This window comes from Asterias rubens, chromosome 1, assembly GCF_902459465.1.
Source record: "Asterias rubens chromosome 1, eAstRub1.3, whole genome shotgun sequence".
Classification (NCBI taxonomy): Eukaryota; Metazoa; Echinodermata; class Asteroidea; order Forcipulatida; family Asteriidae; genus Asterias; species Asterias rubens.
Window position 1 is genome coordinate 33,006,138 of NC_047062.1, and position 23,232 is coordinate 33,029,369.

The following is a 23,232-nucleotide window of genomic DNA, read 5'->3' on the forward strand; positions in this document are numbered from 1 at the left end:
ATGAGATCTCATTTCAAATATAAGGTATGTATGTAAATTTTCAGTTCATTACTGAATTTGGATGACATTCAATCAATGGCAATGAATGTGACCGTTTGACCGGTGGCACTATTTATTTAAATACAGATCTATTTGTTTTTGCTGTCCTATATAAGGTCAGATTTAAAATTTAGATCTGGAAGAGCATTAACAAAATTATACCATTGTTATACCATTTAAACGCAAGGTAAGAGACTTGTAAATTGTTCCCACTTTGAGGTCTCCATTTATGGAAAAATTAGTGCATCACAAAACTGAATTTAACCTTGGAGACCTTCTTAAACTATGTTTCTGTTTACCTCTTCCATAGCAGCTTGATAATCGATAGCAGAAATCGTATGTCGGTCCTTATCAGCTTTCTGTATCTTCTCCCTGTACCAAAATAAACACAAGAAAATAGAATTAGCTGTTGCAAACTGCTTATACCAAAAGAACCTATGTTACAAATGGATTTGTTTTTAGTCCGAATCACAAAGGAACAAACAACTCATGCAGTCATCACATCACTGCAGTAGTAGCTAAGTCATTACACCCAAGTAATTTCCAAAATTATTATGACAGTATAAGAAAGCCTTTGGTAATGTGTATCCGTTGGTTTTTAATGTTATAGTTTATATTTGTGTGTGAACTTTTTAAATGTTTTCTTGCACCAAAGTTGCATTGTTTTTTCTACCTTCTTTGTTTTATGGTGTTCATGCACCTTTTTTAGCCTGTAAAATTGTTAGAGCAATTTTGCATATATTTTTACTGGTGTACTTTTCTTAAAACTGTTCACTTAATGTATGTAATTTTCTTAATCTTTTGCCATTTCTACTGTTATGCGCCCTCGAACAAGCTGGTCCTGGAGAGAGCACAATATAAAACCAATAAATTATTATTATTATTATTATTAAATAAAAAGTCATTACTCGAGTTGCTTTAAGATCTCCTGTGCCTTCAGTAATACATCCTTAGGAAGGAGACTGAAGTTCATGACATCATGGTCGATGTGTGTGTCCATCATGGCTTCCTTCAATGTCTGAGGTCTCGTCTGAAGAGGAAAACATAAAGCCAAAATCAGCCTCCATAAATATTCAATCAAAAAATTGTGTATTAAAATGCATCAGAAGAACACTACACCTAGTAAAGAATAATAATGAGTATTTATATAGCGCCATCTACCTAGAACACTTTCCCGAGGCGCTGGAGATGAAAAGAAACACAATTTAATGTGTCTGAGGATGAAGCTGTGCAAATGCCTATTGGCGGAGTATTCAAGAGGGCCGTTGCTGCTCATGAAAAAGCCCCATTCTTAAAGTTGATATATAAATAGTTTTACAAATACTTATACTTTCTATATGTAAATAAAATTAGATAAAGTATATCTTGTGTAGCTCAGTTGATAGAGTGCAGGCACGCTAATCCTGAGGTCATTGCTTTAAATCCCACTCTAATTTTTTTTGAGAAAATATAATTAGCTGTGACAAACAACTTGACAAAGAAATAAATAAGTTACTTTTTCTTTGTTCAACGCCTTATATTTGCTTCTCTTAAAAATCAATTATTAAGAGTCCAAAGAAACCATTTCAGTTATAAATCAGCTCAAAATACACCGCATTTTGTCAATAACAATATTTAATTCAAGGTTTTTTTAATCCCGAATTCCCCTGACAACCATGTAAACAAACTTGAGTCCAATAATCTTACCAGCTCTAAAAGGACATTCTGGATTCCTTCTGGTAGTTTAGATGGTACGGGAGACTCCAAGTTAAAGCGGAATTCACCGATTGCTTTATTTCGATGAGCTCTTGCAGGGTCCGACTGAACCAACATGTACTTACTGGGCTTCTTCTGGAAACTGAAATGGGAATATATATTTTTCTTTTATAACGAGTAGGGTAGATGGCCTTAGCTTTAGATTCGAACCGGATCGCAGATTGCTGAAGGCAGAGGTTCTCCATAAGCTTTTATTTAATGCTGCTAAATCCACAGACCAATTTAAAGAATTTCTGAAAACACATCTCTTCCCTGTTTAAGCTTTTCTCTTTTTCTTATGCTTTTCAAACATTGTTCAAACATTTTGTTGTTTATTGTGTATTTTCAGTTTTTGTAAGCGCTGTGATATAGTTTTCTATGGGGAGCGTCTATAAATACCTGTTATTTTTATTGTTATTGTTATTATTAATACTTACTTGGCTACACTAGTCCAGTCATTCCCACTCTTGGCTTTAAAGATCTTCATGAATTCAGAAATGGCTGCCTCTTTGGTGCCAAATGGCGTCTTCTGAAACTGGCCGTCATCACAGATCCGACCCCAACGAGTAAACAGAACATTCACATCCTTAGCAACCTGATGTATAATCTGAAATAGGATTGATGCAAAAATGGTTTAATGAGTGGCATTTATTAATTTCAGGCAGAGTTGATTTCAAATTGAAACTGTAGATTTTATGCCAAGTTGGAAGACACTGAACAGACCATGTTGATGAGCTTCCAATTTCATTTTGAGAAAAAGCCTTTTTTAATTTTCAAATAGCACTTAAATTAGGCACAAGTTTAAAATGGTCAAATATGTTTTACCTCAAGTGATGTTTGAAGCTTTGCACGGTGTGAATAAAGTTCCAAAAATTATGTATCTTGCTTTTAAAAGCCCAAACAACACACAAAACAAGTATGTACCGAGATTCCTTTACATTTTTTCAGTTACAATTAATGTTATTTGATGTTATTTTTATAAATCTTTTTATCTTCTCCTTTTTTGGAGGTTTTGTGGAAATAAATAAATAAATAAATAAATAAATAAATAATCTTTACCTGCATCTTATAGAAGTTATTCATCCCATAACGGCCATATTGTGCTTCTACTTTGGTCATGATGACATCATAGGGAAGGTTCTGATCTTCATCCATTAGAACCAATCTAATATCAATTAAAAAACAGTCAAAGACAGATTCCCAGATGAGATTAGAAATATGTCTCAAATAATTATTAGCATAAAAACTTAATTGATAACAAGCACTGGAGAGCTTTTGATAGTATAAAACATTGTGAGAAACGGCTCCTTCTGAAGTAAGGTAGTTTTTCAGAAAGAAGTAATTTCTCACTGAAATATTTGAATTGAGTTGGAGACTTCAGATGTCCAATGTATTTATGATTATGGAAGGCCGTGATGAAAGACATCACCATTATGCAAATAATTATGAATACATTATGCAAATGAGTCTCAATGTCTACACACCCTCCAACAGTCATTCCTGATTTCTTATCCACTTTTGGTATGAACTCCTCCACTACTCTAGTCTTGCTTCGTTCTGCTTCAAGTTGTTGAATCATGGCCTCGGCATCCTCATCCACATTCAGCTGTGGGATTGGAGAGTTTATATCATCCGACCATACTGGACATGCAGGCTTGGGATACACCTACACAAATCATAAATAATGTTATCAAATATTTCTGGTAATGAAACCAAGGATGTCTCATAAGTGAACTTAATCACTGTAGCTCCCAAGCCTGAGGAAACCTGAAAACAAGGGTGCTTGTTGTGTGAACCTAAACAGGAGGGTAGTAACACTTACTTCTCCACACCAAGTGTTCTGGGTTCTTTAAAGTGTGCTATGGAAGTGTCGTGGCCGAGCGGTTAAGAGCACCGAATTCAAGCTCTGGTGTTTCTGATCAGCAGAGTGTGGGTTCATTGTGGGTTTGAATCCAGAGCTGTGACACTTGTGTCCTTAAGCAAGACACTTAACCATTGCTGTGTCCTTCGGATGGGACGTAAAGCCGTTGGTCCCATGTGTTGTGTAACGCATGTAAAAGAACCCAGCGCACTTATCGAAAAGAGAAGGGGTTCGCCCCCGTGTTCCTGGTTGTGGCAGCTTCATGCCCGTAGCACCTTGTAATTATTGCTAAATAATTGGGTCTCAGAATTCATCATTGCAATAACCTATCCTCCTGAAAGTTTGTATATACTCAGCGCCTTGAGTACCTTGTTTGGTAGATACGTGCGCTATATAAGACTTGGATATTATTATTACCAATCCTTGTGTTCTGGGTTCTCGATGTGCGCTGCCAATCCTAGTGCACTGGACATACAGCTTATAATGTCCAATCTGAATGACAGCAATCATGGTCAAGTATAGGACTTGTTAACCCACACTCTGTGCCCAATTTCATAGAGTTGCTTAAGCAAAAAATTTTGCTTAAGCAAAAGAATCCTTGCTTAGTAAAATCAGACTACCTGTCAAGACTCCACTCAATTGTTATGCTAAGTAAACAACAGCTAAATACCAGTTACAAGCAATGTATATGGCATGAAATTTTGGCCAGTAACAAGCGAGCTATTTTCGTGCTTTAAGCAAATGTTATGCTAAAGCAGCTTTATGAAATTGGCCCCTGCTGATCAGAAACACAAGAGCTTGAGTTCAGTGCTCTTAACCGATTGGCAATGCTATGCCACGATAGTTTAAGAAACATTCACATTACACCATCACACACAACCTACAGCACAGCAGAAAATACACATTAAAAGTACACTTCGCTGCCAAGATTTCACCATGTCGAGAAGACTGTGTTTACTTCTTGGAGATTGCCTGGAACTTGTTGACTGTAGATTGAATAGTGTGACGTTACATAATAATAATACATATAACGCGCCTTTTGCCAAAGGATACAAAGCGCCAGGTATTATTACTACATGTCACACTGCAATGCCTCCTGATATAAAGTGTCTGTAAGGTCTTGCAAGTCTTGCGTGTATTCAAATGATTCTGGGACCACTTTGGTCACTTGTTCATTGCTTTAATGCGTAAAGAAAACAAACTTGCATACTTCAACAGGTCCATATATTTTAATACTTGTGATACTTGCACAGACTGTTAGAACTGACCTTTCTTTGTGGTGCAACTTTAGTCAATTTCTGCAGAGCTTCAGCCATCTTATGAGATCCACTCTCCATAGCATAATCTAGTGGAGTTTTCCCATCAGCGTCTATCTCTGACAGCTTGGCTTTTAGTCTTGCTAATAGCTCCAGTACCTCTACATTCTCATAGGTCCCAACGTTGCATGACTTCATCAAGTAATGAATGGCTGTACGACCCTTTGAATCCACAGCGTTTAGATTGAGCTTGCTGGTCTTCTGAAGCTTTGGAACTGCAAAGAATGTGTTAAAAGTAAATAACTCAAGTTGAAGCAAAGATATAATAAAGGCCGGTTTATAGTCGGTCGCGTGATGGTCACGTCATGGAAATCTTGACACGCGATCATAAAAATCATAAGGTCTCAGCAATGACTATAAACTGTGTTTTTTTTAGGATCGCGCATCAAGATTTCCATCGCACGACCATCGCGCAACCGAATATAAACCGGCCTTAAAGCAACCTTTCGTTTACTGGTTCAACTGGATAGTGACCAAACACGTCCATTTTCCATATTAACCAACTCGTTTGGACTACGTTAAACTGTGTTCAACTAGGTTGAAATTATAAACCAGTTGGTTTCTGTCCATTTTCCATATTAAACCAACTGGTTTTAAATATTTTTAACTAGTTTATCAACTGGTTTTCAACTAGTTCCAGTTAAACCCAGTTTAACTAGGTTCAACTGGAATTTTGACCTGGGATGCAAGGGCGCCCCAGGCAGCCCCATCAACACATAATGGTCTGGTTCTTCTGAGCATCATGAAAATTGCGTTGAAATTTTGAGTGAACTTTGTGTGTGCTGTTTGACCTCAAAATGTCTGCAAGTAGCTTATTTTTACCTTTGTTTTGGTCTTGTTTTCCATCTATTTCATAGGCATCATTCACGTTGATGGATACTCTGGTCTGTTTATTCCCTTTAGACTCTGTGGAGCAAAAATGTGTTAAAATGACATGATATGGTTTTTGAGGCAATGTATGGTGAGGTATTAATGCATATTCAAATTGTTTGTTTGTTTGGTGTATGTATCTACTTGTGAGGTATTAATGCATATTCAAATTGTTTGTTTGTTTGGTGTATGTATCTACTTGTCAAGAGTTTTCTTGAGAACGTGTCTTGCTATTCTATTCTACAGTCTCCTGATGATGAATAGATCAGGCTAGTCAAAATGTTGAGACCATTAAAGAACTCACTTCACGGCATTGAAGTTAATAACGAGAAGTTCCCACGATCAACTAAGCAAAAGTAGAAGACCTGACTAATTTCCTACCTCCACAGGTAGGACTTAATAAGCAGGACTGTTTGTTTGTGATCAATTAAAGTTATTAAACACACATCAGTGTATTTGGGTAAAAACCAAAATGAATATTCTTTATCCCCGATTTAAATTCATTCATAAATACCTCAGACAGTTTCACTTTTCCCACTGGTGGAAAGCACATCACGTGGGGGTGTTTAATCGGTTGATAATGACCAGCTGGAGCTGTTTATAACTGGTTGTTTTCGGATACGTTTAGATGCATACTACGCGCACGAATGCATATCCGAAAACTGTCTCTGTCATAAAAATGCAACACACGTACATAGCTCAAGGACGTCGGAAAACAGTTTTACAGAGTTTCTTATTTTATTACACCTTTTAACCAAAAAGGCATTTATGAATGGGAATAAAAGAGTAGTGACTCATTCTTAAACTGCCGTTTAAAACCTTGCAGAGTCGTGGCCGTGCAATAAATGCCCGAGCTGAACAACAGTTTAAGAACGAGTCACTACTCTTTTATTACCTTATTTAAAATTCATCTATTAAATCGTTTGCAGCATCCGCTGATGCTAAACATAGGATTGGAACTGCCTCTAGCCACCTGGCAATCTTGGCAGCCTAGTTGGTAAGACACTGCTCTAGAATTGAAAAGGTCAGGGGTTTGAATCCCACCCGAGTAATATGCCTGTGATGTTTTTTTTTTTTCACAGAACACGGGTTAGTACTGAGTATACAGTGCTAAACACACATCAGTGTTTAATGGGTAAAAACCAAAATCAATAATACCATTAGATTCATGTAAATTGAGAGAGTAATCTTACTAGTTTGATCCAAGGTGTTTGTTATCCACAGTGGTGATGTGTCGTCACCACTTATCTTCTTTTTCCCTGCTTTAAGTGGATCGTATTCATGATTCAGTAGCACATTCACAAGAACTATCTCATTCTGTCCAAACAAATAAAACAAAGAGATTTGAAATACTGCAGTCTTTAATTACATGCGTAATATTACAGGGATGATATTTGACCCAGACGAATGCCAAAGTTACATAAAAAAGGCTGGTGGGACTGGCCCTCTAAAGCCAGAACCAGAACCTTTCAAATATTACAATATATACCCCTTGCATAACGCCAAACGCTACACTGATGCGCACGTTTTAACCCACAAAGAACGGCTTTTTGACCCCAGTGAGGATGCTTTTTGAGCGTGTGACGTCACATGCAAGGGGTCTTAGAGGGGTTTTACAGACTATGTGCATCTGCAAAATAACAAAACTACAGCTTCAGACAAAAAGTGGATGATTTCTTTCTTCCTTTTGAGAAAATATTGACATCAGGAAAAAAAACTTAGAAATGATAAGCCTTGTTCAAGCCGTTGCTTTCTCTAGCTATTTCAATCAATATGTAATTTACCCCTTGATAAGCAAATAGTAACTACTTACCTGTATGATTGCGTGCATCAATGGCGTCACACCATCTTTATCAGCTTGGTTTGGATCAGCTCCCTTCTTCAGTAGAAACTGACATCCTTCAAATGAGTTCATGTGAATAGTGAAGATTAACGGTGTTACATGAATGGTTTTCTGTAATGGTAGATCATGATACCACTCCTCTAAGGAGTCACACTTGTGCCTCTTCTCATGGGAGAGGATCCTGACATCTGGAAGACGTCCCTCAACATCAATATTTGACTTATTCTCCTGGAGCATCCTGATAATAAACACAAACAAATATTCATAAATACCTCAGACAGTTTCGCTACTCCTATTGGTGGAGAGCGCGTCACGTGGGGGTGTTTAAACGGTTGATAATGACCAGCTGGAGCTGTTTATAACCAGTTGTTTTCAGATACGTTTAGCTTCATACTACTACGCGCACGAATGCATAGTCGAAAACTGTCTCTGTCATAAAAATGCAACACATGTACAGAGGTCAAGGACGTCAGAAAATGGATAAGATTTACAGAGTGTCTTACTTTATTACGCATTTTAACCAAAAAGGCATTTATGAAAGGGAATAAAAGAGTAGTGACTCGTTGTTAAACTGCCGTTTAAAACCTTGCAGTGTCGTGGCCGTGCAAAGGCCCTTGCCTTTAGCTTTGGCCTTTATTGCACTGCATGGCAGTTTAAGAACTTGTCGCTACCCTTTTTTCCCTTAATTAATTGCCTGTCATTTCCATCCCTAGCAGAATCATTCTTGAAGGCTTGGTCTAAATCCCAAGGATAATGATGTTAGTTTGTTAAAGAATGCCCACTCAGTTACTACCATCAGTCCAAGCACATATTGCCTTGAAAACATCTGCGGCCAATTTCAAAGAGCCGCTGGCAAATATTTTCTGCTTAGTTTACATGGTTTAGCACAAACAATTGCTAAGCTGGAAAATATGCAATTAGTTAGCATATCACTTGCTGCTTGTAAATGCTGGATGGCTAGCCATGGCTTTCCCCTTTTGCTCACAGTCAGCAATCCTATGACATGGAAATCATACAGTGAGAACAAAAAACGGCCGTTGAGCAGTTCTATGAAATTTTGTCCTGGTACTCACTCGATTATGGTCTTAGAACTGTCTTGAAATGTCAGACCCCAGAACATCGATACCAGGGGCACTCTTCCCTGATCGTCAGCGCATGTCAAACATTGCTTAAAATCAGAGGGGACTTTGTCTGAAAGAAAATATCAATCAAAATACTATTACGCAAAAGATGAAAAATATGAAGATTATTTGATGTACACTAAGTACTACACTGAGTACTTTCCTCAAGTCGAGTGGAAACAAAAATCCACAGGCAAATCACCCCGTTGGGATTCAAACCCATGACCTTTGACTTGCTAGAGCAGGGCCCAATTTTATAAACTCAATTTTATAAACAAAATTCTTTGCTAAACAACAAGTTGGTGGGGAATCAGTCACAAGAATGAAAACTTAATGTATTTTTGGCAGGTTACCTCCTCTGTTAAGCACAACTATTCTATGCTTAGCAAGTTGTTGTGCTTACAGGCTTTATGGAACTGGGCCCAGGTGGCTTGAGGCAGTTTTGAATCCAATATTGAATCATACCTTGGAAGATACGACACACGTGTTTGTTGAGATTAATGGCAGCGTAGTGCAATGGAGTACATCCCTTGTAGTCTTTAGCAAACAACTTCACACCATGATCAAGGAGAGATGTTGTGATCTACAAGTGACATTATAACAATGTAGTTACAGAATCATTTGTATGCTTTACAGTATTCCTGTTAAAATTGAGCCAAAAGGGTTCCTAAAACAATCACAACTCCTTAGGAGTAAGCAGCACCGGCAGCTAAATGCTAACAATTACTTGGAGTAATTACCAACAGTGACCATGCCTTTAAACAAACAAGGAAATGCTTCAGTGTACTATTAAGCCATACTTTTGACTCTAAAGTATTGGAGTAATTTATAAAAAAACTACCCACTGTATTTCTTGTTGCACTCACCGTAATGATGGTCTCTGATGCAGCTCCTTTATCAGCATGAATTGCCAGTACATGGAGAAGGTTCTGATCTTTGTTATTCGTTGACTGCAGTTTGTTTGAATCACGCTGTTTACGTACGAGTTCATACGCTAGTTGAAACTGCTGATCTGACAGCACGGCCTATTAAGGCATGGAAAGAACAAAGTCAACACTAATTGTACCCTCTATAGTTGTCTCTGGTAACTAGAAAAGGAGAAAACCAGTCAAGATGAGTTGCCAGTCTGATGAAGCCGATAGTGTAGTCTTGAAACGTCACTAAATAATTTTGAGCTTGTGCGCTTTTTCCCCCCATAACATAGAATTGTTAAAATGAACACCTTTACTGTAGGAATGTTACATCAGGTCAGAAAGAAAGTTCTCCAAGTTTACATCTCAAGCAAAATATTAAGAAAACAATTTCAAACCAGATTCTGAACAACTATTATTCTGGCCATATACGTTTCAGAGTGAGGAATTCACTTGGAGTAAAATTGTGCCGTGTCATACAAAAATGACCCAATCCCTTTAAGACCTACCTCAATAGCATTGACATAGGAGATGCCAAACTTGTTGATTCTATTCATCATGACGTACACAGCACCTTGCCAACGTTCATGGACGATACCATGAAACAAAGAGGCCTCAATCTTTGATTTAGGCTTCTCAGGAATATCTTGGGGCTTCCATATCCAGTAGTCTTTTGAGAGCTGTTTCTGGGGAGCGGTTTTGCTTTCATCCAAATCAATTTTTAACATCTTGTTGATGTCAGCTCCTTTGTGGATCAACCATGTGGCAATGCTAGTGAAATAATAATTTGTTTATTTTCACTTAAATATTTTCCTAATTGCTCTTTTTTGTTCTCTCTTTTTGCCAACCCCTGCTCTATACAATAGTTTATTTATTTTTTTGTTCATTTTTTCTATTGTTGAATTGTCCACTTGTTTGTCTGTCTTTCTGTCCTTTTAAGGCATCCCTCTCTAAGCCCTGCTCTTCTGGGATTTGCCCCCATGTCACTTCCTCTTTAAGTTTGTTTTTATTATATGGCCATTTAGTACGCATCTTTTGATAGTTTTCTTAATTAGTTGTCTATTTTCTGCATGCACTTCTGTATATTCATCTTTCTGTGATATGGAAATAAATGTTGTTTGAATTGAATTGAATTGAATCGAATAACACTACTCGGTTATTATACAACACATAAAATTCAGTAATAATAAGTTTTATATACAGAGCATTTCCAATATTCCTGTACCCATTGCTTTGTACACAGTGTATGAGCCTTGGTAGACCCATGATGTTGCCATATCCTGTACCCATTGCTTTGTACACAGTGTATGAGCCTTGGTAGACCCATGATGTTGCCATATCCTGTACCCATTGCTTTGTGCGCAGTGTATGGGCCTTGGTAGACCCATGATATTGCCATATCCTGTACCCATTGCTTTGTACACAGTGTATGGGCCTTGGTAGACCCATGATGTTGCCATATCCTGTACCCATTGCTTTGTACACAGTGTATGGGCCTTGGTAGACCCATGATGTTGCCATATCCTGTACCCATTGCTTTGTACACAGTGTATGAGCCTTGGTAGACCCATGATGTTGCCATATCCTGTACCCATTGCTTTGTGCGCAGTGTATGGGCCTTGGTAGACCCATGATATTGCCATATCCTGTACCCATTGCTTTGTGCGCAGTGTATGGGCCTTGGTAGACCCATGATGTTGCCATATCCTGTACCCATTGCTTTGTACACAGTGTATGGGCCTTGGTAGACCCATGATATTGCCATATCCTGTACCCATTGCTTTGTACACAGTGTATGGGCCTTGGTAGACCCATGATATTGCCATATCCTGTACCCATTGCTTTGTACACAGTGTATGGGCCTTGGTAGACCCATGATATTGCCATATCCTGTACCCATTGCTTTGTACACAGTGTATGGGCCTTGGTAGACCCATGATATTGCCATATCCTGTACCCATTGCTTTGTACACAGTGTATGGGCCTTGGTAGACCCATGATATTGCCATATCCTGTACCCATTGCTTTGTACACAGTGTATGGGCCTTGGTAGACCCATGATGTTGCCATATCCTGTACCCATTGCTTTGTGCGCAGTGTATGAGCCTTGGTAGACCCATGATGTTGCCATATCCTGTACCCATTGCTTTGTGCACAGTGTATGGGCCTTGGTAGACCCATGATGTTGCCATATCCTGTACCCATTGCTTTGTGCGCAGTGTATGAGCCTTGGTAGACCCATGATGTTGCCATATCCTGTACCCATTGCTTTGTGCACAGTGTATGGGCCTTGGTAGACCCATGATGTTGCCATATCCTGTACCCATTGCTTTGTGCGCAGTGTATGAGCCTTGGTAGACCCATGATGTTGCCATATCCTGTACCCATTGCTTTGTACACAGTGTATGGGCCTTGGTAGACCCATGATGTTGCCATATCCTGTACCCATTGCTTTGTACACAGTGTATGGGCCTTGGTAGACCCATGATGTTGCCATATCCTGTACCCATTGCTTTGTACACAGTGTATGAGCCTTGGTAGACCCATGATGTTGCCATATCCTGTACCCATTGCTTTGTACACAGTGTATGGGCCTTGGTAGACCCATGATGTTGCCATATCCTGTACCCATTGCTTTGTACACAGTGTATGGGCCTTGGTAGACCCATGATGTTGCCATATCCTGTACCCATTGCTTTGTACACAGTGTATGAGCCTTGGTAGACCCATGATGTTGCCATATCCTGTACCCATTGCTTTGTACACAGTGTATGAGCCTTGGTAGACCCATGATGTTGCCATATCCTGTACCCATTGCTTTGTACACAGTGTATGGGCCTTGGTAGACCCATGATGTTGCCATATCCTGTACCCATTGCTTTGTACACAGTGTATGGGCCTTGGTAGACCCATGATATTGCCATATCCTGTACCCATTGCTTTGTGCGCAGTGTATGGGCCTTGGTAGACCCATGATATTGCCATATCCTGTACCCATTGCTTTGTGCGCAGTGTATGGGCCTTGGTAGACCCATGATGTTGCCATATCCTGTACCCATTGCTTTGTACACAGTGTATGGGCCTTGGTAGACCCATGATGTTGCCATATCCTGTACCCATTGCTTTGTACACAGTGTATGAGCCTTGGTAGACCCATGATGTTGCCATATCCTGTACCCATTGCTTTGTACACAGTGTATGAGCCTTGGTAGACCCATGATGTTGCCATATCCTGTACCCATTGCTTTGTACACAGTGTATGGGCCTTGGTAGACCCATGATGTTGCCATATCCTGTACCCATTGCTTTGTGCGCAGTGTATGGGCCTTGGTAGACCCATGATGTTGCCATATCCTGTACCCATTGCTTTGTACACAGTGTATGGGCCTTGGTAGACCCATGATGTTGCCATATCCTGTACCCATTGCTTTGTACACAGTGTATGGGCCTTGGTAGACCCATGATGTTGCCATATCCTGTACCCATTGCTTTGTACACAGTGTATGGGCCTTGGTAGACCCATGATATTGCCATATCCTGTACCCATTGCTTTGTACACAGTGTATGGGCCTTGGTAGACCCATGATATTGCCATATCCTGTACTCATTGCTTTGTACACAGTGTATGGGCCTTGGTAGACCCATGATGTTGCCATATCCTGTACCCATTGCTTTGTACACAGTGTATGGGCCTTGGTAGACCCATGATGTTGCCATATCCTGTACCCATTGCTTTGTACACAGTGTATGAGCCTTGGTAGACCCATGATGTTGCCATATCCTGTACCCATTGCTTTGTACACAGTGTATGAGCCTTGGTAGACCCATGATGTTGCCATATCCTGTACCCATTGCTTTGTACACAGTGTATGGGCCTTGGTAGACCCATGATGTTGCCATATCCTGTACCCATTGCTTTGTACACAGTGTATGAGCCTTGGTAGACCCATGATGTTGCCATATCCTGTACCCATTGCTTTGTGCGCAGTGTATGGGCCTTGGTAGACCCATGATGTTGCCATATCCTGTACCCATTGCTTTGTGCGCAGTGTATGGGCCTTGGTAGACCCATGATGTTGCCATATCCTGTACCCATTGCTTTGTACACAGTGTATGAGCCTTGGTAGACCCATGATGTTGCCATATCCTGTACCCATTGCTTTGTGCGCAGTGTATGAGCCTTGGTAGACCCATGATGTTGCCATATCCTGTACCCATTGCTTTGTGCGCAGTGTATGGGCCTTGGTAGACCCATGATATTGCCATATCCTGTACCCATTGCTTTGTACACAGTGTATGAGCCTTGGTAGACCTGTGATATGGCAATATTCCCAAGATATAACCGGCAAAATGACACATACCTTTCTTCACAGCCTAATACGGCTAAAGCTAACGGTGTATGTCCAAATTTATCCTCCATGTCAAAGTCATCAATCCTCTGAATTAAATCATAAATCATAAATCATAACAACTTCAAATTAATACATCAATAAACCTCGGTAGTTTTTCAAAAACATTCAGAAAACAACACACAATTTAACTCCTTTGCACTGTCATCTCCACATGTCATTCTGTGAACTCTTTTTTCTTAAATCTTTCCTTCACTTCTAAGCCCCTCTAAAGGCAACTAGAATTGATCTATAATATCATTGTGGTAACCGCTGCCAAAACATAGGAATTGAACTGCCTCCAGCTATGTAAGACACTGCTCCAAAATTGCAAGGGTCGTGGGTTCGAATCTCACCAGAGTAAAATGCGTGTTATTAAAAGTACTGAAAAAGTACTGAGTACACCTCGGTGTAAATGGGTAAAAACAAAAATAGTATTCTTTATCCCCGATGCAAATTTAACATCCAATATATCGTTGCAGTACACGTTGCCAAAACATGGGACTCAATTGCCTCTAGCTACCGGGCAACCTCGGTAGTCTAGTAGGTAAGACACTGCTCTAGAATTGCAAGGGTCGTGGGTTCGAATCCCACCCGAGTAATATGCTGTGATTTTTTTCACAGGACTCGGGCAAGTACTGAGTCTACAGTGCTAACACACATGGGTAAAAGCAAAATTAATGGAATTTATTGATTGATTGATTGATTGATTGATTAATTGATTGATTGATTGATTAAGTGAGTGATTGACATTTTTGTTACTTTTTAAAACAAACACTTTATTTATTCACAAAATATAGAGAATTTGATTGATTAACTGTTATTTGACCTCATCAATGTACATAGCAGAGTTCAATGCTCCTCTGTATGCAGCGTAGTGTAGAGGAGTTCGACCAATGCTATCCACTCGATTCAACTCCTTTCCCTCCATAGCATCTACCAATAGTGACACAGTCTCTATGGGATCTATGCCAAGTGACATATCAAATTGTCCTCCCTGTTTCCCATACATGCTAAAAGAAAAACATAGTTTTTTAAATTTGAGTTATTTTTTCACAGCATATCGGATGTCAAGTAACAAATCACAAGATAAACTAACTGGGTTGGTTTTAAACAGTTGAGGTTTGAATAAAGAAACATTGACTGGAGCAAGACTTGAAACAATGACCTTCAGATTGACATACCAACGTTTACCTCTGAGCTATCCAGCCCTATGTTGGCAGTCTCACTAGTATTAATAATAATAATCATAATAAATACATTTGTAAAGCACCTAATGCAAAAAGCCTCATCAATAACTTGATATGTTTATGTTTATATCTAGTCAGAAGCCATTTAACTGTTAGCTACTGTGTAGCCAGGGATCAAACCAAGTCTTGAATACAACCTGGGAAACAGCAACCATGGGATACCTTAAGGGTTGCGTGTCATGGTCCAGCGGTTAAGAGCACCGGATTCAAGCTCTGTTGTTTCTGATCAGTAGAGTGTGGGTTCAAGGCCCAGTCATGACACCTGTGTCCTTAAGCAAGACACATAACCATAATGCTGTATGTCCTTTGGATGGGACGCAAAGCCATTGGTCCCGTGTGTATAACCCAGGGTAGTGCAACTTTTTAACAAATAATAGTTCAATCTGATTTTAAGATACCTGCACTTGTAGATTGCATAATGAAGGGGAAGTCTTCCATCTGCATCCAGGGCAAAGACATCCACATTATGGTCCAGTAGGAGTTCAAGAAACTCTGTAGTTACATTCGACTGCTCCATATTGACAGCATTATGGAGAACCGTTCTCTCGTTATCATCCACGGAGGTCAATGAAGCTCCAGCAGCCAAGAGCTTCTTAGCTGTTGAGATTCGTGCTGGAATCTTGCCTTCAATAAGAAGTCAAAAGGGAAGGTGTACATTTGGTGATCAATCTTAAAATTAACAGCATTAAAAAGTTTGGGTTAGAATCCTACAGCAGCTTTCAATTGTATAAATTATTTTGGGATACGTTTCACTTCAAGAAATGCAGTAATATAAAACAATTACAGTTTTTAAATTGAATCAAGTTTGATTCAAATTTGATTCAAATTTGAATCTGAGAAGCGCTACCACAGTAACATTTCTCAGATTGTGTATTCATTGGGGATTACTCTTTTTGTGTGGGCATAACTGCTACAGATTTGAGAAAGATTTCACTTAAAAAGTATTGCGTTTGTGTAAAAAGGTTTGCCCTAAAATTTGAATCTGAGGAGCGTCACTGTCGGCAATGTTTCGCAGATTGTGTACTCCTGTTAGGGATGTATTCTTCCTGCATGGACATATTGAGAGAAGCAGTTATAGTTATATGGGTCTTGCTCATTGACATAACTGTAATAACTGGGACCTAAACTCACACTCTGAGTTAAACAGCAGAACTTTAGAGGACCAGAAAGCTCAACCATAACACACCACAAAATTGACTCTTCAACAAAGCTTGAGGGACCATCACCACTTTTGAATAAATAAATAATAAATAGGTGAAATCCAAATGAGTTAACTTACTGATATAGGCTGGGACATAATGCATAATACTTGGTTGCTTGTTCTCAAATCCAGATCCGTTCACATCAGCACCTTTAGCTAACAAATCAGGAATCAACTCTGTCATATTCTGTCTGTCAAAGAAATCAATGATAAAGAATATTAGGAAAACAAATATCTTCTTAATGATCAGTTTGTTACTGTAGATACACAATAATAATAATAATAATAATAATAATAATAATAATAATAATAATAATAATAATAATAATAATAATAATAATAATAATAATAATAATAATAATAATAATAATAATAATAATAATAATAATAATAATAATAATAATAATAATAATAATAATAATAATAATAATAATAATAATAATAATAATAATAATAATAATAATAATAATAATAATAATAATAATAATAATAATAATAATAATAACCCGTTTTTATACAGCGCTTTTTCACACCCGAAGGGCATCTCAAAGCGCTCAAACATTATTACCCCTAGTCAATGGGCCATTTATTTAATTCATTAAACCATCTCAGCTCCATGGGAGTATACAGCCAGTGCAACAAATAATGCGCTACTCGGCTAAATCAATCACAAGAACCATCTCTGCCCTCACAGGTACCAATTTCTCCCCTGGGTGTAAAAAAGCAATTATTAGTTAAGTGTCTTGCTCAGGGACACAAGTGTCACGACCAGGATACGAACCAATACTCTACGGAAGCACCAGAGCTTGAGTTTGGTGCTTTTATCCGCTCGGCCACGACACAAGAAGGAGGCTGGTTCTTTATTTAAAAAGGACAAGCATTCACCAAAAAAAACAAAAGCAAAGTCCATGAGGTCAAAATTATACAACAATCTCCTGTACTTTATTGATTTTAGTTTGCCAATAAATAGTGCAAAATGCACAGTACAGTAACCACAAGTTTACAATGATTCAATCGGCCCTAAAAAATATATTTCGGGAATAAAATGAGGATTTTATACAAAACAATACTCACATAGAGCTCCAGGGCGAAATCCCTCCCTATGGAATAGTATATGGAGCATAGCCAGAGCCAGAAAAATTTACTAAAACACATACTTTATCCCCGATGCAAATTTATCATCTATCAGTTTATTTGTATTGTTCTAATAACAATTCCTCCGAAGGAGGATAAAACAAAAACCAACTTGATTTGCTTACTTGACGGCCAACAGTAAGGCGTTGGTTTCTGATGCATTCGGATCAGCTCCCATTGAAAGCTGAAAACAGAGTCAAGAAACAAACAATCAGATCAGATACAGAAAAAGGGACCCACAGACCACAGAAGTTATTATTACTAAATATTTTGTGAAACTGATAATTAATTCTGATGAAACCAAGGATGCCTCCAAAGTGAAAACTGAAACTAGAAGGCTTGAGAAAACTACAGACAAAAGTGCTTGCAATAAACCAGAAACACTTGGGGGCGTTTTTTGTCGTCATCACCACTAACTGTTTGGGTCACTGGTCATTGCTCAACCAATAGCAAATTCAACGAAACAGACGAAAACACACCCCATGGGTTGACCCCTACTTTTCCATGATAAGTGTTCTGGATGGTAGGCACTACCAATACTAGTACACAGACCTACAGCTTAATGTTCCATCTAAGAGACAAAGCAATTATGGTATAAAGTATCTTTCTCAAGGACACAAGCCAGGCCAGGATGTGAGCCCACACTCTGTGAATGACAGGGGTTGAACCTTCTACCACTTGACCACTAGACCGTTAACATGACACTATCGCAATGAATTGTAATTACATAAACTCAATAAACCAGATAAATGTAAACCTAATTTTGAATATTTAAAATGATCTGATCTACCAGCCAGGCTCCTAGTGAATGATACCCATGCCTACATCCTTACGGACTGTGAAGGGGGTAACCCTGTTTCATCCCCAGGAGTAGGTGGCTCCTAGTGGATGATACCCATGCCTACGTCCTTATGGACTGTGAAGGGGGTGACCCTGTTTCAGCCCTAGGAGTAGGTGGCTCCTAGTGGACGATACCCATGCCAACATCCTTACAGACTGTGAAGGGAGTAACCCTGTTTCAGTCCCAGGAGTAGGTGGCTCCTAGTGGATGATACCCATGCCTACATCTTTACAGACTGTGAAGGGAGTAGGTGGCTCCTAGTGGACGATACCCATGCCAACATCCTTACAGACTGTGAAGGGAGTAACCCTGTTTCAGTCCCAGGAGTAGGTGGCTCCTAGTGGATGATACCCATGCCTACATCCTTACAGACTGTGAAGGGAGTAACCCTGTTTCAGCCCCAGGAGTAGGTGACAATGTGCCCCAGGTGATAGTTGATTTGGGTTGACTGCCCAAATCAGTTCAGTGGTAGCCCTCACCTGGAAGTGGCTGTCCGCCCTTGTGATATTAGGAGATATCTCATTCAAATAATTGCAAAAAAATTGCAATACTGACTTGTAAATTAAGAATGTCTCAAACTAAACCATACATACCAGTGTTTTAGCATTAGCACATTGGTTGGATTGGATAGCATGTATCAATGGAGTGTTGCCATCAAAGCAACGTACATCCAGTTTGGGGTTACACTCCAGAATCATTGACAGCGCCGTGCTGGGTCTCTCTTTCACCAAGATGTTTAATGGATAGCACTGCACTGTCAAAAGGCAAGCATTTCAGTATTACCAAAATTATCACACAGATATCAAACAAATAACCTCATGCATTTTATGACCAAACAAAGTGATATTTTAAATGAAGATTTGTAATATTTATCTATGGCACTCATTACCGTCACATCTTCGCCATGAAACTACACTTGGACATTTCAAGAAACTATTCAAGACTCATTTATACAGAAGTACTTGACTGTTTTAATTCACTTTACATTGGAACATCTTGAGTTCGGACTACCAGGTTGCATCTTCTGTAGGCACTTTGAAACCTTGGGACGGTAAAAGGGGCGCCTCATATAAATGCTGACATGTATGTAAGTAAAGTATGTAAGAAAAACCCACTTATTAAAAAATAGTAAAATCAGTTAACATCCGTTAAAATTACTTAGTCTAAATGCCCCCTGGTTATTCAAAATCAAGTTAAAGTATGACAAAAATTTTAAATCTCCAGAGATTGCCTGAAGGTGACTTTAGGGAACTTATGTGGTGTTCAATTGCTGCCCTCAGCACGGACAAAGATGCGATTGGCACGCGCTGTGTCTCCTCACTAAATTATTACTCTTATTATTGAATTACTCTCTTCAAGTTCAATCAAATTACACACAAAAGAGATAACGACCCCTTGATCCACACTTTAAATTAAAGTGCTTTTTGTGCCATAACTTTGTGAGTTTACAATAAGCCATTTGCGTGTTAGATTTTAATATTGTCTGGTACAATGATGTGATGCAGATAGCAACTGTCTCGATAGTCTGAGGAATTCAAACGTAAGTGGTAACTTGTGACTAAGCACGTCATTGTACCAGACATCATTCAAATCTAACTCGCAAGTGGCTCATTCCCTATTATTTTGATGAGTAGAGGTGAACCGATATTGAACTACTTACCTTTAGTAGGTTCATCCTGCACAGTTTCATATGTGTTAATGTCAGACTTACACAGTGTAATCAGGGCCTAATAAGGCAGACAATAATAGGGAATAGTCAGTTTGCAAAGTAAATACACAACATTATCGGATGAGAAAGAAAAATTGTCTGAAGCAGAATTTTATCCTGGGACATAATTTGGGGAAACAAATCAATAAATAATGACATTGAACAAAAATTTCAATAGCAAACAAATAAATAAATAAACAGTGATTGTCTCATTATATCAGGAGTCATCCTTAATTATTACAAAACAGATCAAGTTGAGCTAAGAGGACTGTTCTTACCTGCAGAGTCTTGCACACATTTTCGTTAGAGAGATCCTAAAATAGATCAAAAGAATAATATCCACTGATTAACAACACATTCTATTTTTAAGATTGAAGTCTCAAACATTTTGATTGTGGCACAAACTAATGAATATCAATTAACATTTTGATTGTGGCACAAACTAAGGAATATCAACTAACATTTTGATTGTGGCACAAACTAAGGAATATCAACTAACATTTTGATTGTGGCACAAACTAAGGAATATCAATTAACATTTTGATTGTGGCACAAACTAAGGAATATCAATTAACATTTTGATTGTGGCACAAACTAAGGAATATCAATTAACATTTTGATTGTGGCACAAACTATGGAATATCAATTAACATTTTGATTGTGGCACAAACTAAGGAATATCAATTAACATTTTGATTGTGGCACAAACTAAGGAATATCAATTAACATTTTGATTGTGGCACAAACTAAGGAATATCAATTAACATTTTGATTGTGGCACAAACTAAAGAATATCAATTAACATTTTGATTGTGGCACAAACTAAGGAATATCAATTAACATTTTGATTGTTGCACAAACTAAGGAATATCAATTAACATTTTGATTGTGGCACAAACTAAGGAATATCAATTAACATTTTCTGTGCATTTCCACATTACATCTTTACATGCCCAGCTAATGTCTAGAATTCTTTGTGTTCCTTAGTTACCCAGTAATTAATTTATTTCCTTCATTATAAACACTATCCTTGGGGTGTGGCAACATCCTCATAGGGGCGTAGCAACATCCTTTTAGAGGCGTGGCAACGGGGCAAGGCAACTCCTAAGATAAGACTAGTCCAAACTCTTTGTGAAATCAACCCACAGCCTAACTTTTGAGAAATTATTTTTTGTGTGTGACAGATTTAGCTTTCTCTTTCTTTTCAGTTTTATCCAAAATTCTCACTTGTTTGAACTTTGTAGTTTCTAAATACTTCTAGTACCTCCTTCTTATGTAATAACTAAAACCTGACCTGTCTATTGACCACAATGCATCTGAGAAGTGGAGTACATCGGTAGTGATTTTTCATCTTGGCTGCCTCCTCTAAGGTCGTAACCTTTGACCCTTGGTCATCATCTGTATCCATGGGTATTGGACCATTTTCCTGTTCCTGGTAGAATAATAAAAAACTCTTTTATTGCACATTTCACAATAATCGTATCAATGCACTTAACATTAATGCCCTGTTCATAGGGCCAATAACATCCCATTATCTTTCTCAGCTCCCTGGGGAGTATACGACCTGGGCATCCGTAGCACTCCAAAGCCTTTTTCATACACAATATCAACCTCTACCCTCGCATGTACCCATTTATACCCCTGGGTGAAGAGAAGTGATTATAGTAAGGTATCTTGCTCAAGGACACAAGTGTCACGACCAGGATTCGAACCCACACACCAATGACTTAACCACCAGAACTTGAATTCGATTCTCTTAACCACTCGGCCAAGACACACTAGAATAAGATAAAAACCACCAAAACTACAAATAAATGTGTCTTAACAATCATAAAATGAACCAGTGATGTTTGATGCTAACTTACCATGTCTGCAATGAGTTGAATTAGACTGCTCTGGTCTTGAGTCTTACAGTTAGTTGCAAGATGATGTAAAGTATTATCACCAAACTGCCTAACACCAACATCTAGTGGTATGCGATCACCTTTACTGACAAGTAGCTTCAATAACCCAGTCATTCCCTTTAAGGAAATAAAAGAAAACTCATCAAATGAAATACACCAAAGAAAAACTCATCAAATAAAATCACATCAAGTGGAAGTGTCGTGGCCCAGCGGTTAAGGGCACTGAATTCAAATTCTGGTGTTTCTGATCAGCAAAGTGTGGGTTCGAATCCCCCAGCCGTGACACCCTGTGTCCTTAAGCAACACTTTTAAAACCATTGCTACGTCCTTCGGATGGGACGCAAAGCCGTTGGTCCCGTGTTGTGTAACACATGGGCAGTGTCATTATAGGACAGCGCGCAGAGTTAACCACACACCATGGCCAAACTTCATAGGGCTGTTTAGCAACAAATTCTGCTTGACAAATTTCTCTGCTAAGCGAAAGTTGAGTGAAGCACCAGTTTCAACAGTGTAAATATTATTGAATTTTAGCTGGTATCCAGTTTCTGCTAAGCAAATTTTGTATGTGCTGGGCACATGTTTGTGCTTACAGGCTTTATGAAATTGGGCCCACCAGATCCTTATGTGCAAAGACTACAATACACAGAGTCAATCCTCCAGAGTATTACCTTTTCAAGGGCGATGAAGATTGGAGTCTTCCCAGATTTATTCTTAGCTGTCGGGTCACATCCTTTCTCCATCAAGAACTTCACCACTTCAGGAGCAGAATAGTAATTTGGCTGTAGGAATGAAGCAAAGACAAAAATCAACTACAAATGTCAATTTTTGTGTTACCTTTATAAATTTGTGGTGCTTTTTAAACTTGAGGGAGCAATGTAATTTCTTCATTTTGCAGATTAATAAAGTTTCCTTATGTCTTACTCCAGAGCTCGATTCACAAAGCACTTAAATTCATCTTCAGTTCAATTCACTTCAATTCAAAAATGGTTTTTTAAAACATGTCTCGCAGTTAAAAACTGAATTGCACATGCCAACATCAAATATGTTTAAAAAATACATCGAATAGAAATTAACAATAAGGATATTTAAAAAAAAAAATTATTATTATATA

General features: G+C 38.6%; 1 protein-coding gene across 1 annotated transcript in view; it reads right to left on the reverse strand.

Moving 5' to 3' along the window:
- Positions 1 to 23,232, reverse strand: part of LOC117288923 (poly [ADP-ribose] polymerase tankyrase-like) — a 42,423-nt gene that overhangs the window by 5,521 nt on the left and 13,670 nt on the right. Inside the window, exons 17-41 of the mRNA XM_033769800.1 lie at positions 22,790 to 22,900; positions 22,083 to 22,238; positions 21,512 to 21,649; positions 20,496 to 20,531; positions 20,170 to 20,236; positions 19,103 to 19,263; positions 17,794 to 17,852; positions 16,613 to 16,725; positions 15,732 to 15,957; positions 14,913 to 15,096; positions 14,057 to 14,133; positions 10,205 to 10,466; positions 9,651 to 9,809; positions 9,250 to 9,367; positions 8,737 to 8,854; positions 7,634 to 7,901; positions 7,014 to 7,137; positions 5,773 to 5,856; positions 4,903 to 5,165; positions 3,258 to 3,439; positions 2,833 to 2,938; positions 2,211 to 2,380; positions 1,726 to 1,876; positions 948 to 1,069; positions 339 to 411 (exon numbers count right to left, since the gene is read on the reverse strand). Of these exons, the coding sequence (XP_033625691.1) occupies positions 339 to 411; positions 948 to 1,069; positions 1,726 to 1,876; positions 2,211 to 2,380; positions 2,833 to 2,938; positions 3,258 to 3,439; positions 4,903 to 5,165; positions 5,773 to 5,856; positions 7,014 to 7,137; positions 7,634 to 7,901; positions 8,737 to 8,854; positions 9,250 to 9,367; positions 9,651 to 9,809; positions 10,205 to 10,466; positions 14,057 to 14,133; positions 14,913 to 15,096; positions 15,732 to 15,957; positions 16,613 to 16,725; positions 17,794 to 17,852; positions 19,103 to 19,263; positions 20,170 to 20,236; positions 20,496 to 20,531; positions 21,512 to 21,649; positions 22,083 to 22,238; positions 22,790 to 22,900 (3,528 nt within the window). The remainder of the gene's footprint in view (positions 1 to 338; positions 412 to 947; positions 1,070 to 1,725; positions 1,877 to 2,210; positions 2,381 to 2,832; positions 2,939 to 3,257; positions 3,440 to 4,902; positions 5,166 to 5,772; positions 5,857 to 7,013; positions 7,138 to 7,633; positions 7,902 to 8,736; positions 8,855 to 9,249; positions 9,368 to 9,650; positions 9,810 to 10,204; positions 10,467 to 14,056; positions 14,134 to 14,912; positions 15,097 to 15,731; positions 15,958 to 16,612; positions 16,726 to 17,793; positions 17,853 to 19,102; positions 19,264 to 20,169; positions 20,237 to 20,495; positions 20,532 to 21,511; positions 21,650 to 22,082; positions 22,239 to 22,789; positions 22,901 to 23,232) is intronic.